General features: G+C 37.7%; 1 protein-coding gene across 2 annotated transcripts in view; it reads left to right on the top strand.

The window, feature by feature from the left end:
* SPOCK2 (SPARC (osteonectin), cwcv and kazal like domains proteoglycan 2) overlaps positions 1–23,098 on the top strand; it is a 1,197,555-nt gene that overhangs the window by 429,636 nt on the left and 744,821 nt on the right. The window contains exon 2 of one of the 2 annotated variants that reach the window (XM_044056621.1): positions 7,642–7,650. The exons of the other annotated variant lie outside the window; for it this stretch is intronic. Within the exon in view, the coding sequence (XP_043912556.1) occupies positions 7,642–7,650 (9 nt within the window). The remainder of the gene's footprint in view (positions 1–7,641; positions 7,651–23,098) is intronic. 2 annotated transcript variants of the gene reach the window in all.

Here is a 23,098-nt window from a genome sequence, read left to right as displayed (position 1 = left end):
ATGAGTCTCATGCTAATTCTGTTTCTACTTTCCTCACCTAAACTACAACTTTTTAAGTCCTTATCATCCTGTACTTAAAGTCACACTCCGCACTTCACTTCTCTTGCCCTGCTTACTTATCTCCCGCACATATATATCAGTTAGGTATACTGTACCACATACTACAAATACTGCAAATAATGCAGACTGTGTTTCTTCTTTCTTCTAAATGTCTGTTTTACTATTCTTTGAATGCCAATGTATGTATCATTGCCTTCTGCTAAAATCCTTTTAACTGTAGGTTACAATTACAAAATGTAAATACTGGTTTTGATCTAATATTTTCTTTAAATGTTGTTTTTCGTCTAATATTCTTCTGGAGCTTTTCTCCCTGTGACTCTGCTTATTTGGGATCTTAGACCCAGTGAGACTATCCAAGTAAAAAAAAATGAATGAATGAATAGATAATCACTAGCATCTTAATGGCAGCAAGTTCAAATTAATGTGGGTTTTTGTTAAACATAGTGTTACTTGTAGTTTATTTCTGCTAAAAATATTCCATTTACCCAATCAGGGGTGTGTAATATAAACTAATTTATAGCACCTAGCAGTACAGATAAATATAGTTCATATCAACGTTACCTATGCTTAATAGTGCAGAGAAAACAGCAGTGTTATCACTTAATAATGTAGATTACTGTAGACAAATTGTGATAGGATTGTGTGAAAATCAGGCCAGGATTAAGGCAGCATTTAGCATCTGAACATCTAACATCTCAAAAGAGCATTTGCAAAGTTGACATGAGATGCACATATACCAGAGTGTAGAATTTATAGGGCCAACATTATTTTTAAATATGTAGATACAGTAAGGACATTATATGCAACAAATGTAATTATTCTTCTGGGTATTTATGTGTTTGTGTGCATTGTAATATTAACAAACACTATGGGGACTCGATGTGTGATTTCAATATTATTTATTTACGCTAACTTTGCACAGTGCATGTTATTTACTGAGGTATTTTACAACTTCAGCCACATTATACTGGGTATTCACAATCCAGTCCAGGTAAATGACTCAAAATTTGCTTTAGGTGAACAATACACAGTTCAACTCCTCTCCCACTTGAAAGGCCAATGTCTGAGGTACTCAGTCTCTCACACTATACAATCCCCGCATGTGTATTTTTCTAGAATATCTTTCTGCCAGACATGCACACATCTCAACTTGTCTTCTTTCTGACCATCCTTATTATAAGAAGTGGGGTGAGGCCTCCTCCACTCCTAGCAGGAGTAGATGCTCCAGAACTGCAAGAACTGCAGCTCCAGACGTGTATATACACACACACACACACACACACACACACACACACACACACACACACACACACACACACACACACACACACACACACACACACACACACACACACACACACAGTAAGAATGCATGCATCATACAGCTGCACTTTCCAGTACAATAGGGGTATCAACTAAATGTATTTAAACAATCATAAAAAACAAAAGCCAGAAGAAAACAACTATTAGCCTATCATGAAGTATATTCCCTGCACCTTAATAAAAGCCTTCTGGGGAGGAATGTTGTTGTGTCTTGCGGCTTTTCCTGGTTAGGAGTCGCCACAGCGGAACTCCTGTCTGCTAATGATTGGCAGTAGATTTTTACATGCCGAGTTGCCAGCCCTGACACACAACCTTCAACGAAGGTACGCCCATTCACGCATGTCTCCACACAGAAGACACTCTAGCTGAGAATCGAACAGGACTTCTTACTGTGAGGTGACAACGTTACCGCAGCACCACCACCGCAGTCCTTCTGGGGAGGAATCAAAGCATAAAAACATACAAAAAAACTCCTCTTTTAAATAACTCAATAAATTATAATTAAAATCTATTAAAAATACCCTTCTGATTGCAGCTAGAATTTAAACCATTAGTTACTGATGCATTAAATGTCAATATAAAACTCTTTCCTTATGCTGTAAATATTTTTTAATGGTTTTACATCTTTTTTAGAATTACAATTCACATTACTTAAAAGTGACACTTTCAAATCCAATAAATTAAATCTGTGCTATTTATTAAAATGAAATCCGTGGTGGTGCAGCGGTAGCATTTTGCCTCACAGCAAGTGGTTCTCCCGTTCGATTCTCAGCTAGTGTGTGGGGTGTGCCTTCTGTGTGGAGTCTGCATGTCCTCCCCACGGGTCGAGTGGCATTCCGAAAGACATGCGTGAACGGGTGTGTCTTTGTTGAAGGTTGGGCATTGAGCTGGCAACTTGGCACCGTGAAAATCTACTGCCAATCATTAGCGGACCGGAGTTCTGCTGTGGCGACCCCTAACCAGGAAAAGCCAAAAGACAGCAACATTTTTTAAAATGAACTACCAGTGCACTCCACTTCACATTCTCATATATATTTTCTTAATTGTTGTTTAATCCTGGTAGAAATTGCCTTTTAGTTTCACCTATATAAAGTAACTTACATGGGCACTAAGTAACATAAATAACAGTCCATGTTGCGTAGTTATAGATTCCTGTTACAGCCACCTTATCATCATTAATTCTATCAAATGTTTTACAAATTATAGGACAAATTGCAGAACCAGCTATAAGTAAGATAATCAGTGACATTTTGGGCCCTGGTAAAAGAGAATAATGAGGCATCCTGTAATCTAGCTTTCAGAGCTGGATCCATCTGTTATATTCTCCAGTTCTTTTTAAATACTGACATATCAGATGACATGTTATTATACTGAGACACCATATCTGTATATTCTATAACAGACTAAAAGATACATTCTCTGAGAAAAGGAAGCCTGCCAATAGGCTGAAAAATAAAACACAGTTTCTAGAATACCCTCTTTTAATGAATATATTCATTAATTTTATTGATACTGTTAAAACATCTTCTCTCCTTGAACACATCCTTTTAACCTTCAGGAATTTGCCTTTAGGTAAAGCAGACTTAAGATGTTCAGGTTAGTGACTAGAACCAAACAGGGAGTGGAAAGAATGAACAGCTTTGCAATGTAGCGTGATAGTTTGAGTATCCAGAGGGAATATTGATCACTGTAAAGTAACTGTTAGAAGCATTCCTTTGTGGGTGGAGTGGTGTGCATTATTTAAGTCTTCTGTCTTTTGGCTTTTCCCGGTTAGGGATCGCCACAGCGGAACTCTGGTCTGCTAATAATTGGTAGTTGATTTTTACGTGCCGAGTTACCAGCCCTGATGCACAACCTTCAACAAAGGTAAGCCCATTCACGCATGTCTCCATGCAGAAGACGCTCTAGCTGAAAATCAAGCCAGACAGTGTCTTACTGTCAGGTGACAATGCTACCGCAGCACCACCACCGCGGATTCGGTGTGCATTATTTAAGTAATTTATTCAATTCCTTGGGATCTGTGATACAGTGGCCTCAGAGTTCTTAAGGTTGTAGCTCCTCACAGATTGTACTGTTTATGTTGGGTGAGGGCATGCACACAAGTGCTAATGTGTGTTTGTGTAAAATATACAGTTATAGATTTATATAGTGAACACTAGAAATATTGTGGTATAGTTAATATTATTCAAGTATAGAGTTATATAGTGAACACTAGAAATGTTGTGGTATAGTTAATATATTTAATGCATTTATAGGTTCATAGGTGTTTACTAGGATAATGACCACAAGGGGCTTTTTAAGCCTAGCCATGCACCCAAATATCTAACTAATTCTGGTACCCTTGATAAGTGTAAGCAGGAGCTTGGGAGGTGAAACATTTACAATCAGGGACCTGGGATAGGAAACATTTACAAGCAGGGGCCTGGGAGATAAACTGTTACAAGCTGCCTGTATTCATTAGAGATATATGTGCCAAACCAGGGATGCATTTCCTGTTCCCTATCCAGTACTTGAACTGGGTTAGGAGGAACTCTGCTTCACATGAATGGATAGCCTATTCCAGAGAAGAGGTAGTATCTGGGATGCATACCTTTATGTCCAGCAGGTCCTATTTATATCACAGGCAAGGTTTAAGTCTTTAGAATGGGAAATTATGTTGCTGTTTGTTTTGTGGATATGCAGAAGGTCCAGCCAAGTGGGGTCTGACAATGCCTTGTATGCCAGGCATAGATCTCCCCTCAACAGCCTGTGGGAGACAAAATACAGGGACAGGGCCTTGAGGTGGTTTACAAAGGACATGTTACTTACACCCTGTATTCTTTTAATGAGGAACTTCTGTAGACATTCCAATTGTTGAATATGCCTGGTTAGTTATATACCAAAAAGGGGTATTTTACTCAGTGACAGGTCTGATGAATGCAGAATACAGTGGAACAATGACTTTCTTGGACCTAAATGCCATACCATTGTTTATAAGTTACACAACCTAGAATGATTTCCTCCCTATTGTAGAGATGTGATGGTCATAGGCTATATTACTGTCTATACGTGTCTCCAAGTCCTTGACTACTGGTTCATCTCTTAGGAGTGTGTTGTTAATATGATAGTTACCAAGGGTGAGCGACTTCCCTAAGGGTACTATTATATATGTTTTAGCATTCAGTTTTAGTCCATGGCTCTGACACCAGTTGTTTGTATCAGCCCTTCCTTGAGAACATTTGTGTCACTGGGCGATTCAATGACAGTTCCTAATTTGCAATCATCTGCAAATTTAATCAGCCAGAGGCCATTGATGTTGGCCTTGACTTCAGAGAAGTAAATGCCAAAATGGAGTGGTCCCAAGACTGATCCCTGAGGAACTCCGCTTGTGAGTACCCTCTATTGTTGTCAGTAGATAGTTATCAAGGGTGGATGACTTCCCAAAGTGTACTATTATGCATTTCTTGGCATTTAGTTTTAGTCCATGGCTCTGACACCATTTTTTTGTCTGTTTCAGCACTTCCTGGAGAACATTTGTGTCAGTGGCTTATTCAGTGACAGCTCCTAATTTGCAATTATCTGCAAATTTAGTCAGCCAGAGACCATTGGTCTTGGCCTTGACTTCAGAGATGTAAATACCAAAAAAGTGTAGCCCCAGGATCAATCTCTGAGGACTCTGCTTGTGATTAGCCTCTTTGTAGAGGTGAACTCCAAATTCTGCCTTCCTGGGTCCTGTATGTGAGCCAGCTGGCTACTAAGGGGTGACATAAGGGTTTGTACCTAACCTCTTGAGTTTGCCAACAATGCACAAGTGGGGTATTGTGTCAAATGCATTGGCCAGGTCAAGGTAGGCAGTTTGAACCATTTTGACCTCATCCATTGATTTGGTGACCTTTTCAAAGAAGTCCACCAGGTTGAGTAGTCATGACCTGCCCTTGATGAAACCAGTTTCAGTTGAGTCCATTGTCTGGAGGTTTCCTATGTCATCGTTGATCATGTCCATGATAATTTTTTCCATGGCTTTGCATAAGAGACTAGTGAGACTTGTGGGTCTGTAGTTTCCATTGTCTGTAAATGGCCCACATTTGTGCAGAGGGATGACTGGTGCTTATCTCCATTTTTGAGGCACGTGTACGCTGTCTCTGTAATTTTCTCTGAGTTTTGGGATAAAAGAAAAAGAGACTACAAAAGAAACATACAACTAATGATCTGAAAAGTGAAATAAACAGCATACACAGAGGTCATGTGCAAAGTACCATAATGTCCTATAGAGTGAACTTTATAGGGAAATAACAGATCTTCCAGGAGTGGGGAGAGTCTCCATCTGAGGCATTGAGCCTCACAACACCCTTAGTAGTCTGTAATTTCCCCATATCTCCCACCTCGTCTGGTATTATTGCTTATTAAATATGTAGACACATAGATAGATGGAAAGATAGATAGACACATAGCTATCTAGCTATATAAATATATATAGAGAAAGAGACACGCACATAGACAGATGGCTACAGAGTACTAACTTTTATATGTTCATTTATACATCTACTCATTCACATCTACACACAGACATGCACATTGCATAGAATAATTAGTATGGCTCAGTTCATACTATCAGAAGTATAGAAATTTGGGGACTTCACACATTCTTACCACCACACTTCCCCATCAATGTACTTTCATGTTCAGTACCCCATCTCTTGACTAGACATAGGTATAACACACTAAGTAAGGAAGTGCATACCTTCTGTCCTCCCAATAACTTAAGCAGAGCCTGGAGTAAGGTGATATATGAACAGTACTGAGAAGTTAACAGTGATGCAGTTTTCCTGTTCATTTCACCAGAGACCACAATTGTCATGGAAGGATCCTCTCTCTATATCCTTTCAGTATGCCTGACAAAGCAGATCTGTGGGAATGTCATACAGAAAATAGGCAAAAGAGATTTTGTTGTATTTTGTGTCATTGTAGCAAATGAGACCAAGGAATAGTAAAGACCAGAGCAAAATACCACAAGTACACTGCCTGTCTCACTGCGGAATAGTTAAGGCACATGTGGCTTTGAAATATTATCCTGAATAGAGAAAAGAAAGGTTCAGGCAAAAATAAAGTTGTCTCATAGCAAAGGTATTGTCCAGGAAAACACACTGACAGATCCTCTAGTTTCTTTCTTTCATACTTCACCTATTTTAGAAACATCTTTTTTACTGTACTTTTGCCTCAGGCAAGGAGAGTGTTGTGTGATTGCTCTCTGTCTTGTTTCCTAGCTCTCCGTATCCAAGCCACTCTATCATGACTTTTCATGGATGGATGCATTATTTATTGAATGTCTGTCACTCTAACAGTATTGTGATGGTAATATATACTAGCTTATAAAGAAAACATGGCTTTATTTTCATTGAAGCCAGAGTTTTTCCTGTTTATTTTTTCTTTGTATTAAGATATCCTGTGATGTATGTAGCCCTGAAGGAGACTTTCTTGAGTGTGAGCCAGTCTATGTTGATGACCAGACTTCACTGAATGTCAGCTGTATTTTAAGGAATCATATGACATTCAGTGTCAGATTTTGTATCCTATTCCAAGGAAACTCATGCAATCTGTCTCCAGTGAACAGTCAATAAAATGAATCTGTTCTTGAACCCATCCATTCGCGTGATATTCTTGCATTTATCATACTAATTTTCTTTGCCCCTATTGTTTTAACATTTTAAGAGTAAAATACATGAAATGTGTTTGAACAGATTGTATTAAGGAAGCTGAAAGACATTTTTGTACCATATTTCAAGAATATGCCTTTGTAGAAAACTGCAGACTTAGCACTGCAAAGAAGCTTCTTATAATGAGAGCTGACATGTCGAAAGAGTGGTGTACTGTGTTCTACAGAGCAACACAGCATGATGTTTTAACTTGATCTGGAGCTGACAGCCAGTTCCCTCTGTTAGGAATGCACTTTACAAAATCCTCTATCAGAGAAGTAAGGAATGTTTGAAGGTTTGGGTTCCCAAATGAAATGAGTCATACGGACTGAAAAATGTTATTCAGGTTTCATTTCAGCTAAATTGGTTTAAATCCCCACAGGCCAGTCATTTGTTGAGAGGTGCTTCCATATGCTGATATAAGCTATAGTGCCCCAAGTATGTTATGCAAATGTACCTTGGGACTAGTTCCAGTTTCTGACGTACAGATGTTATCACACTTTTTCATTACTTTGATTACATTTTCCTTTTTTCTTCTTTCTTTTTTGTTGTCTTATAACGCTTTCACATTCCTGCATGGCCACAGGAGGTAGAGGTTAGTAATACTTTCTCTTTAACCCTTTATGTTATTAATGTCTGTGTTGGTAGCTGATTTGACCTGCACTTTTGCTGATTACTGCATGATGCATGCTTTAAGAGAAACAAAGATAAGCATGTCCTTTGTCTCTTGACAACAGTGCCGTACCCATTGCGTTAGAAAATTATATAGCTTTAATGGTTTGCATTAACAGCTGAAAATGCAGCCTTGCAAATAGCTGATTTCATTATAAAAGGATCAGGCAAACTAAACAAGATGCAGGTAAGTGCCAGCTGAAGGCATACAAACACCATGAAATTCACTGTAGCTTCTTATGTGGCTGGATTCAGAATCCTTACATGGAGGAGTGGCTTCTTGTGCATGTGAGTCAGGCAGGTTTATCTCATCAAGCTGATACATCGAACCCCGATTGGTCTTTGCTTCTCTTTGTGAGATTTCCCTTTTTGGCCAGGAAAAAATGTTTCCCATCTTAAAATCATCGATGTCTTTGAGTAATTTATGTTTTTTGGCAGCCTCCAAACAAACCTCAAAGACACGTAGATGATCTAACACATTATAAAGTTGTATATTATTCCTGAACAAAGGTATATTCAATAAGGAGCTCTAAAGTTGGGTAATCACTTTATATATTTTTATTTATTTATTTATTTGCATTTGTTTACTGGGATGGTCCAGCTGGGCCAGAAGTGCCCATTTTCAGTGGAGTCTCGGGGAAAAAAGCTCCACATATAAGACATTTCACATACAAAACAGAATTTACATTAATAAAGACATTTAGTACATATTATGGGCAGCTTATTCAACTGGTGAAAAAAAAATTGTACATGAGTAACCATTCTCAAATCAAAGATATTATACAAGCAATACAGAGTATATACATGAGAATATTCCATATGAGTATGAGTTTTCAGCTAGCAAAATTTATATAGGACACTTCATGCAGTGGGTGCAAAGCAGATATAGGAATTAATTAGAGACTAGGTACTTAAAGTTTTCACATGATTAGGAGGTGTAATAGCTAAGCAATAGGTTATATGAGTCCTGTTGCAGGAATCAGCAAAGTTGGTGGATATTGTTTCATATATATGTGGTGATATGATATTAAGGTAGGCTGTGAGAGAACCTGAATGTATTGCTTGGTTCAATGGTAGGTTTGTAAGGGTTAGAAAGAGAAGGAAGTAGACAGGAGGAATCAATGATAGGACAATGGGGGTTAGTAGAAGAGGGAAGTGGACAGGATGGAAAGGCAGAGTAAGTAAAAAGACAGGTGGATGTGAAAGGAGGATGCCAGAGTAGTAGAGTGTGGGTGAGAATAGTTGTGATGGTTGAAGTTAGGTTATATGAGATGTGGTGTTAGCACATGTTCACAGCCAAGATGAGGAGAGGTATTGTTTCAGAGATATCTTGACAAGGGTTACTGAGCAGGTGGATCTAAGTGTTGGGGGAGGGAGTTCCAAAGGTTTGCAATGGTAAAGGAGTAAAACATCTGGCCAGCTGAAAGTTTGGGTTTTTCTACATTTACAAGCAGTTGGTTGTTGGATTGGAGTTGTCTGTTAGGATGGTATAAAGTAAGTATAGAAGACAGAGCAGGGCACGTGGATGGGTTATGAATGAGTTTGTGAGCTGTAGTTAGTTAAATAAAGGTGAGATAGTTGGGGAGTTCAAGCCAATAGGTTACATAATGATAAGCAGTGGTGGGATGAGTATGAGGCATTAGTTACAAACTTAGCAATTTTGTTGTAGTATGAGTCTAGTTTAGACTTTAGAGAGGACTGAATGTTGGTAAGGAGGGGGGCAACATAAAAAAGAGAGGGTAACAGAAAAGAAGAAGCAAGGAAAAGTCGGGCTGATGCACTGAGTAGATATTTGTGTCGGTAGAGAGTGCCAAGCTTTTGATGTGTCTTTTTGACATTGGATTGGATGTGCAGGTCGACTGTGAGGTTTTTGTCTATGATGACACCTAGAAGTTTTGTGCTAGGTACAATGTCGATGGTGGTACCATTTAGGGATTGAATGGTGAAGTTCTCTTTTTGTAGGGGTGTGAACTTTTTGGGGGCAAAGATTACTAGTCTGGTTTATTGGGGTTTAGGGCAAGATGATTATTAAACATCCAAATTTCAGTGGAAGGTGAGGGCATTTTGGGTGAGTTGGTGTACTTCTGAGGAGTTGTTTGCAGTGCAGATGATAGTGGAGTCATCTGCATACTGGATTACTGAGCCTTGCGAGAGTATGGTGGGAAAGTTACTGATAAATATGCTAAACAGAAGTGAGCCTAAAATGAAGCCTTGAGGAACACCAGTGGTGGTGGTGTTTTACTTGATTGTTGCTTGTTAGTGAGGTAATTAGTGAACCAGATCAGAGTCTGAGGTGAGGTACCTATGTTAGAGAGTTTTGTTAGAAGGAGTGAGTGTGATATAGTATCAAAAGCTTTAGAAAGATCAAGAAATAGTGACAATATGATTTTACCAGCATCACAAGCTCGGTTGACAGTGTCCATGAAGGATATGAGGGCAGTGGTGGTACTATGTCCTGGCCTAAATCCATGTTGGGTGTGGGAAAGAATGTGGTTGTGAGTCAGATGGTGAAGAAGTTGAGAATGAATAAATTTTTCCAGAATCTTAGAGATGGGTGATAGTATAGCAATGGGGCGGAAGTTGGTGGTGTCGATGTTGGGGTCCCCCCCTTGTGTAGAGAGAGGATATAAGCTTTTTTTCCAGATGATGGGCATATAGGATTCTTGGATAGATGTGTTGAGAAGTATGCTGATAGCGTAATCACTTGAGTTGGCTGAGATTTGCAGGTATATTGTCAGGGGCATTTGTGCATGGCTTGAGTTTTAGAAGCAATTTTTTAATAGTCGAGGCGGGTATAGGTGACAGAGTAAAGTTGGGAATAGGGGGTGTACTGGTGTTAGCTGTGGAGAGGTCTGTGGTGGACAAGTTGGTCTTGGGAAAGGTAGTGGTTAGATTGGCTATAGTATCTATGAAATAGGAGTTGAAGGTTGCAGCAATTTCAATGGGTGTTTTATTTGGGTCAGGGCAAGGATTACTACAACATGGGTTTAATAAAGAGTTTAGAGAGCTACAGAATTTCTTTGGGTTTTGCTTGTGTTGATTTTTTAATGTAAGGTAGTGTTCTTTTTTGTTTTGTAGTACTAGGTGTTTAACCTGGTTTCAGAGCTGTTTGTATTGGGTGAGGTCAGAGGGGTTTTTGTTTTTTGTCAGATTTTCCATGATTTGTTCCTGTGTTTTATGAGATCCTTAGTGGTTCTTGTTATATATGTCATTTTCCACTCCACTAACTAGGTGCAGTACTGCGATGCTTGAGAATTTTGAAGATGCCAGCATATGGAAACACTTACCCTGAGTTGCTTAAGAAGTGGCAACTACTCAACTTAAAATTAAGTGCAGATTATATGTCCCTAATAAACCAGTTCTTTGAGGGAGTTGAAAGAGACATGCAGAAAGAGATTACCCAACTTGAGAGTTCCTTATCAAATATGCCTTCATTCAGGAATAATATACAACTTTATAATGACATGTTAGATCATCTGCATCTTTGAGGTTCATTTAGAGGCTGCCAAAAACATAAATTACTCAGAGATATCAGTGATTTTAAGATGGGAAACATTTGTTCCTGGCCAAAAAGGGAAATCTCGCCACAAGACACAAAGACCAATCGGGGTTCAATGTATCAGCTTGATGAGATCAGCTGCCTGGCTCACATATACAAGGAGCCACTCCTCCATCTGGATTGAATACCAATCAGGTTTCACCTTCTACCTTGCAGCAGACGGTTGTATCAAAAGAATCCATATCTATGGAGTCTGTAAATGGGTCTGGGTGAGTTGAGCGCACTCGGCAGCCACAAAATCAATCACTTTTACTCAATCTTCCAGAGAAACTGGAGACAAAAACATCAGAATGTGTTATGTTTGCGATACTATAATAAATCTCTGGCATTTCTGAAGTCCAGTGTTTGCTTGGTGTATTTTGGATCTTTTATTACAGTTGAGTTCAGTTCAATGGTGTGTGATCCAATTTTTTTGAATGAGCATAACTACATGTAATAGTGTGATATTTGGGAAGAACACTCTTTGTATGTCTTTTCCCTAGAATATTTGCAAAGATATTGTCAATCTCATACAGTTTTTCCATTTTTGCATTTGTACAATCTGTATATATAACCCCCCATGCAGGTAGGGTATAAAGCACCCCACAGAAAATTTTGTGAGAGTTTTGTTGGCGTAATGAGAGTATTGCCATTTTATGCACAGAATCATGCAGGTATGACCAGGTTCCATTTAGATGCTTGAAAGTCCTTTTACGCAAATACGAGAAGAGCGACACATATTGCGTGAACCACGGAAACGCCGAATGTCCAAAACCTTGAAATTCAAAATGTCGAAGTGTCATGGTTGGCCCATCTGCAGTATAGCTCTGTAAGGTAAGTGTGCGATAGTTACGGACCATAGGGTTAGGGTGCGGGTTAAGGTAAGTGCATAGATAGGTAATGTATGTAAGGTTTAGTGTAGGGTTAGAAGTAGGGTTTTGGTGCTTTACTTTAGGGTTAGAAGTAGGGTTTTGGTTAGTGTATGTATGTGGTTTATTTATTTTGTTTGGGTAGGCAGAATGTAGTGGGAGGTGGAGTTGGCCGACTATGGGGATTCAACTTTTTGAATTTTGCGGTTTAGTGCGTTCGGCATATTCGCGGTTCATGCAATACGTGTCAATGTTTTCGCATTCACTTAAAAGAATTTTCACTAATATAATATAGACACCGGTATGACCTGCACCCACTTTCCTTGAAAACAGATGCATCAGAGAAGCAAAGTCCATATTTGCCGCACCATCCCAAATGAAGTTGCTTCTCAGTTAGATATAACTGCTACTTTTTAGTCTTTTCTTTCTTATAGAACAAAAAGTTACTGTCATTTACACAAAAACACTGCATGACCATTTGAGGGTGATAGGATAACCTCATTATCTGGCAGTTGGTGCAGAGGGGTAAGGCCATGAGCTGTCGTTCCTGTGCTGCAGGGTATGATTCAGTCAATCCTCATTTGCCTACTGCATGACCTTGACCAAGTCACTTAACCTGTCAGTGCTTAGGGGCAACTGGGTATTTGAGCTAGTCTTATAAATGCTCCCCTGGACTTCAAGTCTACATACTACTTGTGAATCGCTTGCTGAGTAGTGTTGTGTTATCAAACCAACTTCACCTTCTTACTTATGGAAAAATATACTTAGATATATTTCATCTATGGCTTTAAGGTATAGTATTTACATTTAAAGTATGATATTTCCATTTATACGACTGCCTTCCTCAGCTGTTTAGCCTCTTAGAACTTCACCCAAGCAATGTCTCTCATCAGTAAATTGTCATGTGCAATTTATAAAGGCTTCATTTTTGTGTCTTATGTGCATATATGCATACATACCCTTATGTAAATCCACTATAACCAAATTGCTTTTAAGACGACCAACTCAGTGTTTACAAGAGTTTACCCATGAGAAAGAAAGACACATGCCATCACCTTCAGATGTTCTAAGACCATTAAAATAAGAGTGGAATAAAACCAAAATATGAACTGTACTGAATGCCTAACTGAGTATTTACAAGAGTTTGCCCATGAGAAAGAAAGTAAGACACACACCATCACCCACAGACATCCTATGACAGTTAAAAACAGAGCAAAGTCAAACCAAAATATGAATTGTATTGAATGCAGCAGCAATCTTTTTAAGACAGTCATGTCCGATTAAAATAGAAGAATGGAATGTTGGCTAATGTCAAAACCATAACCAGACAGTTGGAGAAAAATCTTCATTCACCCAGCGCACAAAGGAATTGTTCGACCACTCACATGAAAGCTGAGCTATTTAATTTGTCAAATGAGATGTAAATGCAGTAGGAGAAAATGAATGAATCTGACAATAAGTAATGGAACCAACATCATATACTCCATGTACAAAACAAGTAAGAATACCTAATATGGTGCCAATGTATAACTGTAACACAGACAATGTAAATCATGTGTGAGCATGCATGTGTGTGTGTGTCTGTGTGTGTCTGGAAAGCATGTAAAGTTGCTGAATACAGTTTCAGCAAACTTAAAAAAATTTAAAATATTTATCACAACCACTTTTGGCAAAGCTCACACCACCAAACTTGTATTTACTAACAGAGATCACACAATAGTAGAGAAAGATGAAAACTCTGCTATTGGTGAAAAGTTCTTGAATCTTTTTACATTCATCAAAACAGTTTTAAGTGATTTGACAGGAATCTCTGTGCGAGTCTGTTGGGTCTATATCACTTCAGTGAAAATTCAGTTCAGAAAATGGCATTTTCGGTTCATTTATTTCGAACATGCCATTCGTCGAACTGTTCATACTGAGATTGCGGTTCAGTGAAGATAGGGAAATTTGCCTTTTCCCCACTGTAGTGCAATCTCGTACTTGGTATATATAATTAGTGGGGGGCACAGGCCCCACAATAGCAGGTTTCAGTGAACGACATTTCTGATGAAATGCTATTCGCTGAGCTGTCACTTTGTTGAAGTCATTTAAAACCGAGTCTGTTTGTTTGTATGTGGATATATGTTTATGTGTGCGCGTGTGTGTGTGTGTGTGTGTGTGTGTGTGTGTGTGTGTGTGTGTGTGTGTGTGTGTGTGTGTGTGTGTGTGTGTGTGTGTGTGTGTGTGTGTGTGTGTGTGTGTGTGTGTGTGTGTGTGTGTGTGTGTGAGTGTCTATTTTTTTCTTTAGACCATTAATGAACTTTGACAGTAAACATGTTAAAGATGTTCAGTGGCAATCACTAACATCTAAAAAAAACATTGAACTTAAGTGATCACAGATATAAACAAATGCATTACATATGCAATCACCTAAAATAAACATAAACATTGCTTTTACATGAGGAGCTTTACCTCCCACACCCTCAGAAATCATACCTCTCAATTGAACAGATTTTTACAGAATGTCCAGATTTTTACCTCATCTATTTGGTCTATCCTTCATAAAATCTCTGGTTTTCTGGCAAATTGCAGATGATTAAAGTCACTAAATAATGAACAAATAATGACATACATTTGAGTTTCAGACCTTATTTCCTTCAGAAAATGCCTGCTAACACAAATCCTGTTATTTTAGCAGCTTTCTATGTTTATAAGAGCAATATTTAAAATCTGTCCTTATTGTTGGGCCTTTGTCCCCATTATTTTAGGGTTTGTCTACATTTCTTGCAATAACAGGTTGAGAGATATGTCAGAAATTAAATATACTGACTCCATAGTTGTACTAATGTTGAGAAAGAGGTAAATTCCTTACCCATGCATATTACAGTCAAACTATTACAGTTCGACTGTAGTATAATGCTACAACTTTCGCCAACAAAATTTAGCAAAAAGTGGCACAAGATAAATGCATGCCACAACCAAATCTATAGCACAAACACACACATACACTTGTCCAGTTGTCATATTTAAATATGTGGTTATACTATTGTGTGTGTGTGTGTGTGTGTGTGTGTGTGTGTGTGTGTGTGTGTGTGTGTGTGTGTGTGTGTGTGTGTGTGTGTGTTTGAGAGGGTACATTATAACATTTACATTATGATTCTTTGCTGCACCATATAGAGGTGAGAGATACTTGGCTTTCTTACATTGCAAGAGCAATATACTTGTAGGCTTCGTGACAGCTGAGCACAGTAGAATTGCACTAAGTGCACCATGAGTTATGCACTATGCAGCTTGTGTACTTTGCATTACACTAATACTGTTACTGAAATAACACATTAACACATTCAATTACTACATGTTTACCATGGTGAACATTTGGGAAAGTGTCATAATTTATCTCTACTATAAATCCATGTTTATATTTATTCTCTTAAGTGAATTAACATGTCAGCATTCTAAGGATACATGCCTATAAATAAATCATTCTATATATTGAATCAGATCTGTAAGTTTATGCACATCTTGTGTGTCTCAGTTTTGCCAGAAAATATGTACAGAGCTTTGAGAGGAAATTTCAGGAGTGCAACAACAAAGCACTGAAAATGAGTATCGTTCAGAGTTCTCCTCATCCCAAACCAAATGCATAGATGGTTAATAAATATGAAGGTGCTGTAAGTGGCTCTTCACTGTTAGCGGTGCAAATGGGTCAGAATCAAAGGTACAGCCAGACATCATCAAAGTGTTAAATTATTTCTTTCTGATCATCTCTTAGGAACATTATGCCTCATGAATTGCAGAAGATCTACAAGTAATTGAATTAGTGTCTACAAGAAAGCTATAGGCAAGATAGGAACACTCATTTAAAGCAGCTTTTATATGGTTTTTGGGGCAGCATCTGAAGATGATATTGTAAAACAGGTCAACATTTGGAGATGTGTAAGTATTTTTATAAGGATATATATATATATATATATATATATATATATATATATATATATATATATATATATGGAAACTCTCCATATAATTGAACTTTCATAACATTGAATGTTTTTTCTAAAGGCAGAAGTGATGAAACTCATTTGATCTCATTTGCCAATGTTAGGATTGTGTGAGATCACGATCAGTGAGAATTGGGGAATTTTCCCTTTCCCCGCTGTATAGGGGAGTGGGAGCAGGAGGTGTGTAACTGGGCCAGCCTCTCACCGCACAAAAAACATGATTTCTTGTTGTTGTATAATTAGATCTAGATACATATGAGAGCAGCACCTTTTATTAAGAAATCAGTCCATTGAATGTTAACAGAGCCAGTATAGCTGATTGAATATCAGATGAGCAATGTGTACCAGCTTTGTCAATGTGAGATTGCACTTGGTGGTGATCAAGGAGTATGCCCTTCCCCCCTTAAACTACGATCTCAGTGCTGATATATATAATTAGCAGGGGAGGGGGGTGTGGGAGCACCAAAAAAGTTTTGTGGGTTTTTTCGATCCTTTATAGATTGATGTTTACATTTTTGACAAGTAGAAGTTTATCATCGTAGGATTGATTAGTTCACATTTTGATGGAAGGTTATACTTTCCTGTATATAATGTTAGGTGAGTGGTATTGCAGCAATATATAAAATCAAGGTACAAAATTAAAAATTCTGGTTACACCCCCCCATCTCAGAACATTAAACATCATCTACCTAGTTATGTTGCTGTACACATACCTTTGTGCTGTATCTGTTCTTAAACTGACAAAGTGCTATAAAACATGAAAATTATAAAATTACACTGTTCTTGATATTTCGTTTGAATTAAACACCGATCTGTTTAACATTCACTTTCTTCTAATTTCCTAAATGCTTAAGTGGGAAATGTGTGGATATCTTTTGGACATTAGAGATGCCCCCCATTTTCAGAACAGTACAAGTGGTGAATACCCTTTACTACTGGTGTAGTCTACCCCTGCATTAGAACTTCTTAGCCATACCTACTTCAAAGTCATGAAGTAGTATTTCTCAATAGTATTCATTGTTCTGCGGACATGTAGAGCTGGATCATGGTGAAATGGGCCCCAGGGAGCGTATTGGACACCCCACCTCCCCAACCATACCAATATCACATTATCTGGCTGTCTCTCTTAAGTTACCATAAAGCACAGTTCAGATCTGTCACTGCACATGCTATTTATCACACACACACAAAATAAAGGCTCACACAGTGTTGGGAACTAATGCCATTCAGCTCCAATAAGTTTTGCATGTAAGTAAAGTGAAAAACTTACAAAAATGCATATAAACTTATAAAAAAGTTTAGTATCACAAAAAGTCCAACCACAGTGATACAGGTTAAGCACTTTCGTCCCTAGAAATAGGGCTTCATCAGAATCAATGTTTAAATAAAAAAAAAACTAATTGATCATGTGATAAAAAAATCTTAACTGAAACACTTAATTTAAAGAAACATCAAGCAATATAATACTTATTAGAAAAACATGACCTCGCTGTAATAAATATTTAAAAATGCTATAATACATATTATATTATGTTTGAAAATCCATTCAACACTATCATATCAACATTGCCCCATAGCCAGTAGAGATCTATAAATAAGTAATTTAATAAGGATTTGAAAAATTATATGTATATATATATATATATATATATATATATATATATATATATATCCAAATGGAAAAATATGACTATGTGATTGATGGTGAACAAACTATAATTTAGCAGCTCTTAATCTTAATACCAGGAGAAAAGAAACCTGTTCATTAAGTCCTGGGATAACGAAGGTGTTCAACCTAAGTTGCCATATTAATTCCCTTTATTCAGTCTGTTTTTCCCAGGGACCACTTTGTTCATTGCATGGCACAGCCTCTAATAAACCGAACATAAATTTTGTAAAGTCAGGGCAACACTTTCTGTGTTTATAGAAACAATTGTTGGAATTGCTTTTAAAAATAGCATAGTTATGTTTGTAAATTCTTTTATGAAATTATGTCTCCATCTTCCCAATGTAGAAACTTGAGCAACCAGAACACGAAGAAATATAAATTACCATTTTGGTAGCACAATTACCATCTGCAAGGTTTATCTTAGAATAATACTGATTATGTAAATTGATAGAATCTTGCTCTAACACAAAAGAACACTGATTACAAGTGCCACATCTACGCATACCTCTGTAGGGTCTGTTCTTGCCATTTAAAATTTCTACTTGTCTTATAAACAAATTTAGGAACTTCCCCTAAAGTTTTGAATACATTCTCATCAACATTAAGGATGTTCCAGTTCCTGTATGCAATGTCTTTGATAAACCTGGAATCTTAGATATATTTAATAACCATGGAGTTAGTAAATCCTCTCTTATCCATCTGTTCAATAAGAGGAGTTCTCAGTGAGGTATCCTGTGACTCAGTGCCCAACATTGGGTAATATTTAGTACCCCAGCCTTTTGATAGTTTGTCCCATAGTTTAACTAACAGATTACTTGGATACCACCTCTCCAATAAGAGGGACACTCATTCCAAAATATAGAATTTCCCCAAGTATACATAACCAGGCTGGCGTAAATCGGAACATAGCGATCCCACATTCTAAACTAAATATTTTAAACTTAGAACTCATTCTGGCAGTTCTAAGTAATTGTCCTTTAAATATGTTTTTCTTGCAAAACCAGGGTGACAACTGTTAAAATGTAAGTGTTGCAAAATGTGGGTTTCTTGTAAACAGCAGACTGAAACCATCTATGTGTTTATCCTTGTAGACTGTAACATCCAAATAGTTACAAAGTTTAGAAATGCAGTAGTTCGATTAAAATATGAAACAAAATTAGAAATCCTTTCACTGTGTGCTGTCCAAAAAATGAAAATATAATTTAGGTAGTGTAAGTAAGTCCGCCAACAATCCTGGTAGACTGATTCCAAAATATGGGAGTTCTCCTAAATTCACATAACCAGGTTGGCATAAATCAGAGCACAGGCTGCTGCCATAGCTACCCCATGAACCTGTCAAAAGTATTCTCCTTCAAAGAATATAAAATTATTATATAAAATAAATTCCATAAGTACCATGATGAAATTAATGAAAGAATTGTCAAGTGAAGTTAATTCCAGTATAGCAGAATAAAAAAGTCTAACCCAGTTTTATGTGGTATACTAGTAAACAGGTCAGCCACATTAATTGTTAAAAAACTACATTCATCGCTATAATAATACTGCTGTTTTATCATAGCCAAAAAGTCCCAAGAATATTTTAGAATATGACTTACAGGAAGAAGGGAATATTTTAAAATATGGTCCACAAAGACTGCAGGTGGGTATGTTTTGGAGGCCTGTGCGGTGACTATTAGTCTGAAAAGTGGATTATAGATGTCCTTATGAACTTTCAGAATACCAAAAGCTGCTGGATTCAAAGGATTCCTCATGTGTAAAAAAATAGTCCACTAGGATAAAACCTTCCATCAAGAAATCCTGTAAAAACAAATCATTCTTTTTGTATGGTATAGAGATCTCATTCTTAGAGACTAAACAGAAATGGTTGGAATCCTGTAGCATATTAAAGATCTGGCAGGTATAATCAGTCTTATCAGCAGTCACTATACTCCCACCTTTGTCCAGTTCCATCACCCTCAAGTAGGGTCATTCGTTAAACCCTGTAAAGTATTATGTTCTTCCTTCATTACATTTTGGTATTGATGGAAATGGGACTTTTGTAGGGTATAAATGTCTTTTTCACAGAACCTTTCAAAAATAGCTAAAACTAGAGTTGAGAGGGGGATTGAAAACGCTTTTCTTCTTGAAAGGAAAGTTAGGAAGGTTACCAGATTCTTTTAAATTATATAATTGGTTGAAAATTAAGCCTCCTGGTATAAAAAGTTTAAGTTCAACCATTAGATCAAGGATGTCAGTATTACCATGTGGGATAAATGTAAAACCTTTACTAAAGTGAGAAAAATATGCTTTGGTAACAGGAATCTTCATATAATTAAAAATACAGAAAACTATATAGGATAACTTTTTGCCATCGTGGGAAGACATAATATCAGGATCAGAAGGTGCTAGAATGACTTGTTGTTCTGGTAGCTGAAATTCCTCCCATTCCATTTGCCCTTTTTCATTACTCTAGAAGTGCTGTGCTGCACTGCAGCACATATTGCTACATACTAGTTTAAGGTAGCTTGTAGCCTCTCTGTTTATAAAGGGAAATGAAATGGCAATTGTAATTAATTGTAAATGACTGTTGCCCTTGACATCCACTGCAAAAACAAACAAAAAAAGAGTCAATTCATAGCAGTTCAAGTTGGTAGAAGTAGTTTAGTTCGCATCTGTACTCTTATTACCCCTCTTTCCATATACTGCTAAAATACCAAACATACATCTTCTGAATTGGCATCAGTTCACTGTCCTTCTTTATCCAAATACTAATTCATTATGTTCAGGTATAGCACTGTTCAGATTTGACAAATAGTTTACTTTAATTGCTTTCATTAGAAAACCAAGTGTGTCTAATTTGCTAGAGTTAGCCCCTAAACGCTGAGGGTGAATGGCTGAAAGATCGGACTTTTATATACCTAATCCATGAGGCCATTTCTCAGAATATTCCCTTTTCTTTGAGTTATTGTGATCTCACCGTTGGTATGTATATGTTTGAGGTGATCTTGCCCTGCACAAGGGGGTGTGTGCAGGGGGGCTTGCCTCCTCCTGCAAAAAGTTTTAAGGAGAAGAGTGATTTTCAAGATTTGCTCTTCTCTGGGATTTTGCCCTTTTTTTCTGTTTTTCAGCACTTTTGAGTGCCGACATTTCAATGGGGAGCCATTTATATTCAGTGGAGGCCTGGGAAGAAAAACTCATAAAATCAGACTACGATTGCACTTTAGGTAACCAGTAACTAGATATTCTTGTGTTCAACATTACTAGTCTCTCAAGTAGGATTTCTGTTTAAGCATACTATAAGCGGAACTGAAGAAATAGTTTGTACACCACTTAACACTTTACAGGTTTTATTTATTTGAGTAGAAGAGGAGAATCTTCTCCTGTTCAGAAGTTGCAATAAGAAAATAAGAAAGTATGCTTTAATAAGTAGATGTCAGGAGAGAGGAAACGCAGCTTAGAAGTGATTAGCTTCGGCAGAAGAATTTATGTAGGAAAAGATCAGCATGCAGAAGACATTGATATGGATAAATGGTGGGGAGGGAGAGTCAATGAAAGAATGACAAAAGATTCAGGTTAAGATTAGAATGAGAGGGATATGACAACAGTCTGTTATGTGACATTATTTTGTTGTATCATGTAGAATATGTCTAGAATGTTGGTCATTGTAATGGAGAAACGTCCCTTTATTCCAAGATGCAGCAATCATAGACAGTTGATTAAAATATGTATGCTGTATATGATATGTAGCCCTGTGCAGGTATGTATAAGTTGTTTGTTCCCTAAGTATATCATTTTAGTATTTGTACTTTTATTTGATGCATTTTTAACAAAAAGTGCATTTTCAAGGATTTTTTGTTTGTTTATGTTGACCTTTACCTACATTGTTTTCATTATGTTTTCCTTATGTATGTGGTATTCCTATGACTGTTATAATCCATATTAGAGTACTAGATGAACAAAGAAATTAAAAGCTTTTAAGTTAGGAACTGTTATGCACTGTTCAAGACAATCTTTTCACAAATAATGCATTATGTATGAATTACTTTTACACGGGAGAACTACCGAAACAACTTTAAGTCTCCCTTAGATGGTGCCAGCCCTATGGCATAAAAAAAGAAAGCCACAACTCTGAACCTAATAACCCAGCTTTAAATAATGACCTGGGTGCTGAAGAAGGTGGCCAAGGGGATGGAAATGAGTGGCCATTGCTAGCTCACCCATCCTGGAAGGAAGGAAGGAGTTGGCCACTCTGATCTTCTACTGACACCCACTGGAGGCTAGGTGTAAAGGTGTTGGCCACTCTGATCCTCTACTGACACCCACTGGAGGCTATGTGTAAATGCATGCAGCACAAGGGCCAATACATGCTCTGCCTACTGAGCACCATGTAGTTTTATACCAGATTTCAGCACTTTTCTGGGGACATGCAGATACAAATGGGCCAACTTCATACATAAAGTGCCAGCAGCGAAGGCTTGAGACGACCAACAGCAAGGGAGAAAGAGGTTAGCAGGAAGCTTCTCTTAATCTCCTGCAAGGTTATGTCCTGCAGTCCCTGACTTTCACCCCTGTACCAAGGTCAGAGGACTAGTGGTGATGATAAACTAGCTGACGGGAAAGGGCTTGAAAGTTATCTGGGGGACTGGGCAGTCAAAAAGAATATATAAAACACAAAACAATATTTTGACACTTCAGACAACAAGCCAGAGAAAATGAATAGCAGATGTGAGGAAGAGTAGGATGTTGAGCATGATGGGGGAATGCTCAGTTCAAAAATCAGAGGCATTGAAACTCAAAATGCTCCAAAGTTAACAAAGGTCTGTCAGACTTGAAATAATGTATAAGTCACTTAATGCTGACCACAGGAAAAGACTGGAAAAGTTATAGGACAGCATAATTGGAAATCCTACAGGTTAGTCTACTAACTAGCATTTATATTAAACCATCTACTTTCACTTAAGAAACACTTGTTCATAGCTTACATTATGTATTAAAAAGTGCCTTATCCTTTTTATGTGACTTTTATGCAGTCATCTATGTCTCGTACTTTCCTGCCAGATGTACTGTACATCATCCAGAAACTTCTCTCCAGTTTACTCCTCAGTTTTATTTCATACTTTTCTTTCCCCTCAGTAATTTCTCAGTACTCATAGGTTCATAGGTTCAAAGGTGTGTACTAGGCTAATGGTCCTGGAGCCTTTACAAGCCTACCCCATAGAAGTGTGCTGGCATCGTGCCGCCCGACATTAGTTCCCAGTACTTCTATCAAGTAGAGTCACTGGAGTGATCCCCGGGGTGAACTTTGTATTACCCATCCACTCATCAAGATTTCTCTT

Source organism: Protopterus annectens, chromosome 14.part0, assembly GCF_019279795.1.
Source record: "Protopterus annectens isolate FY-2018-M chromosome 14.part0, PAN1.0, whole genome shotgun sequence".
Classification (NCBI taxonomy): Eukaryota; Metazoa; Chordata; order Ceratodontiformes; family Protopteridae; genus Protopterus; species Protopterus annectens.
Note: the sequence above shows the minus strand (reverse complement) of the source record. Positions and strands in the feature narration are given on the sequence as shown.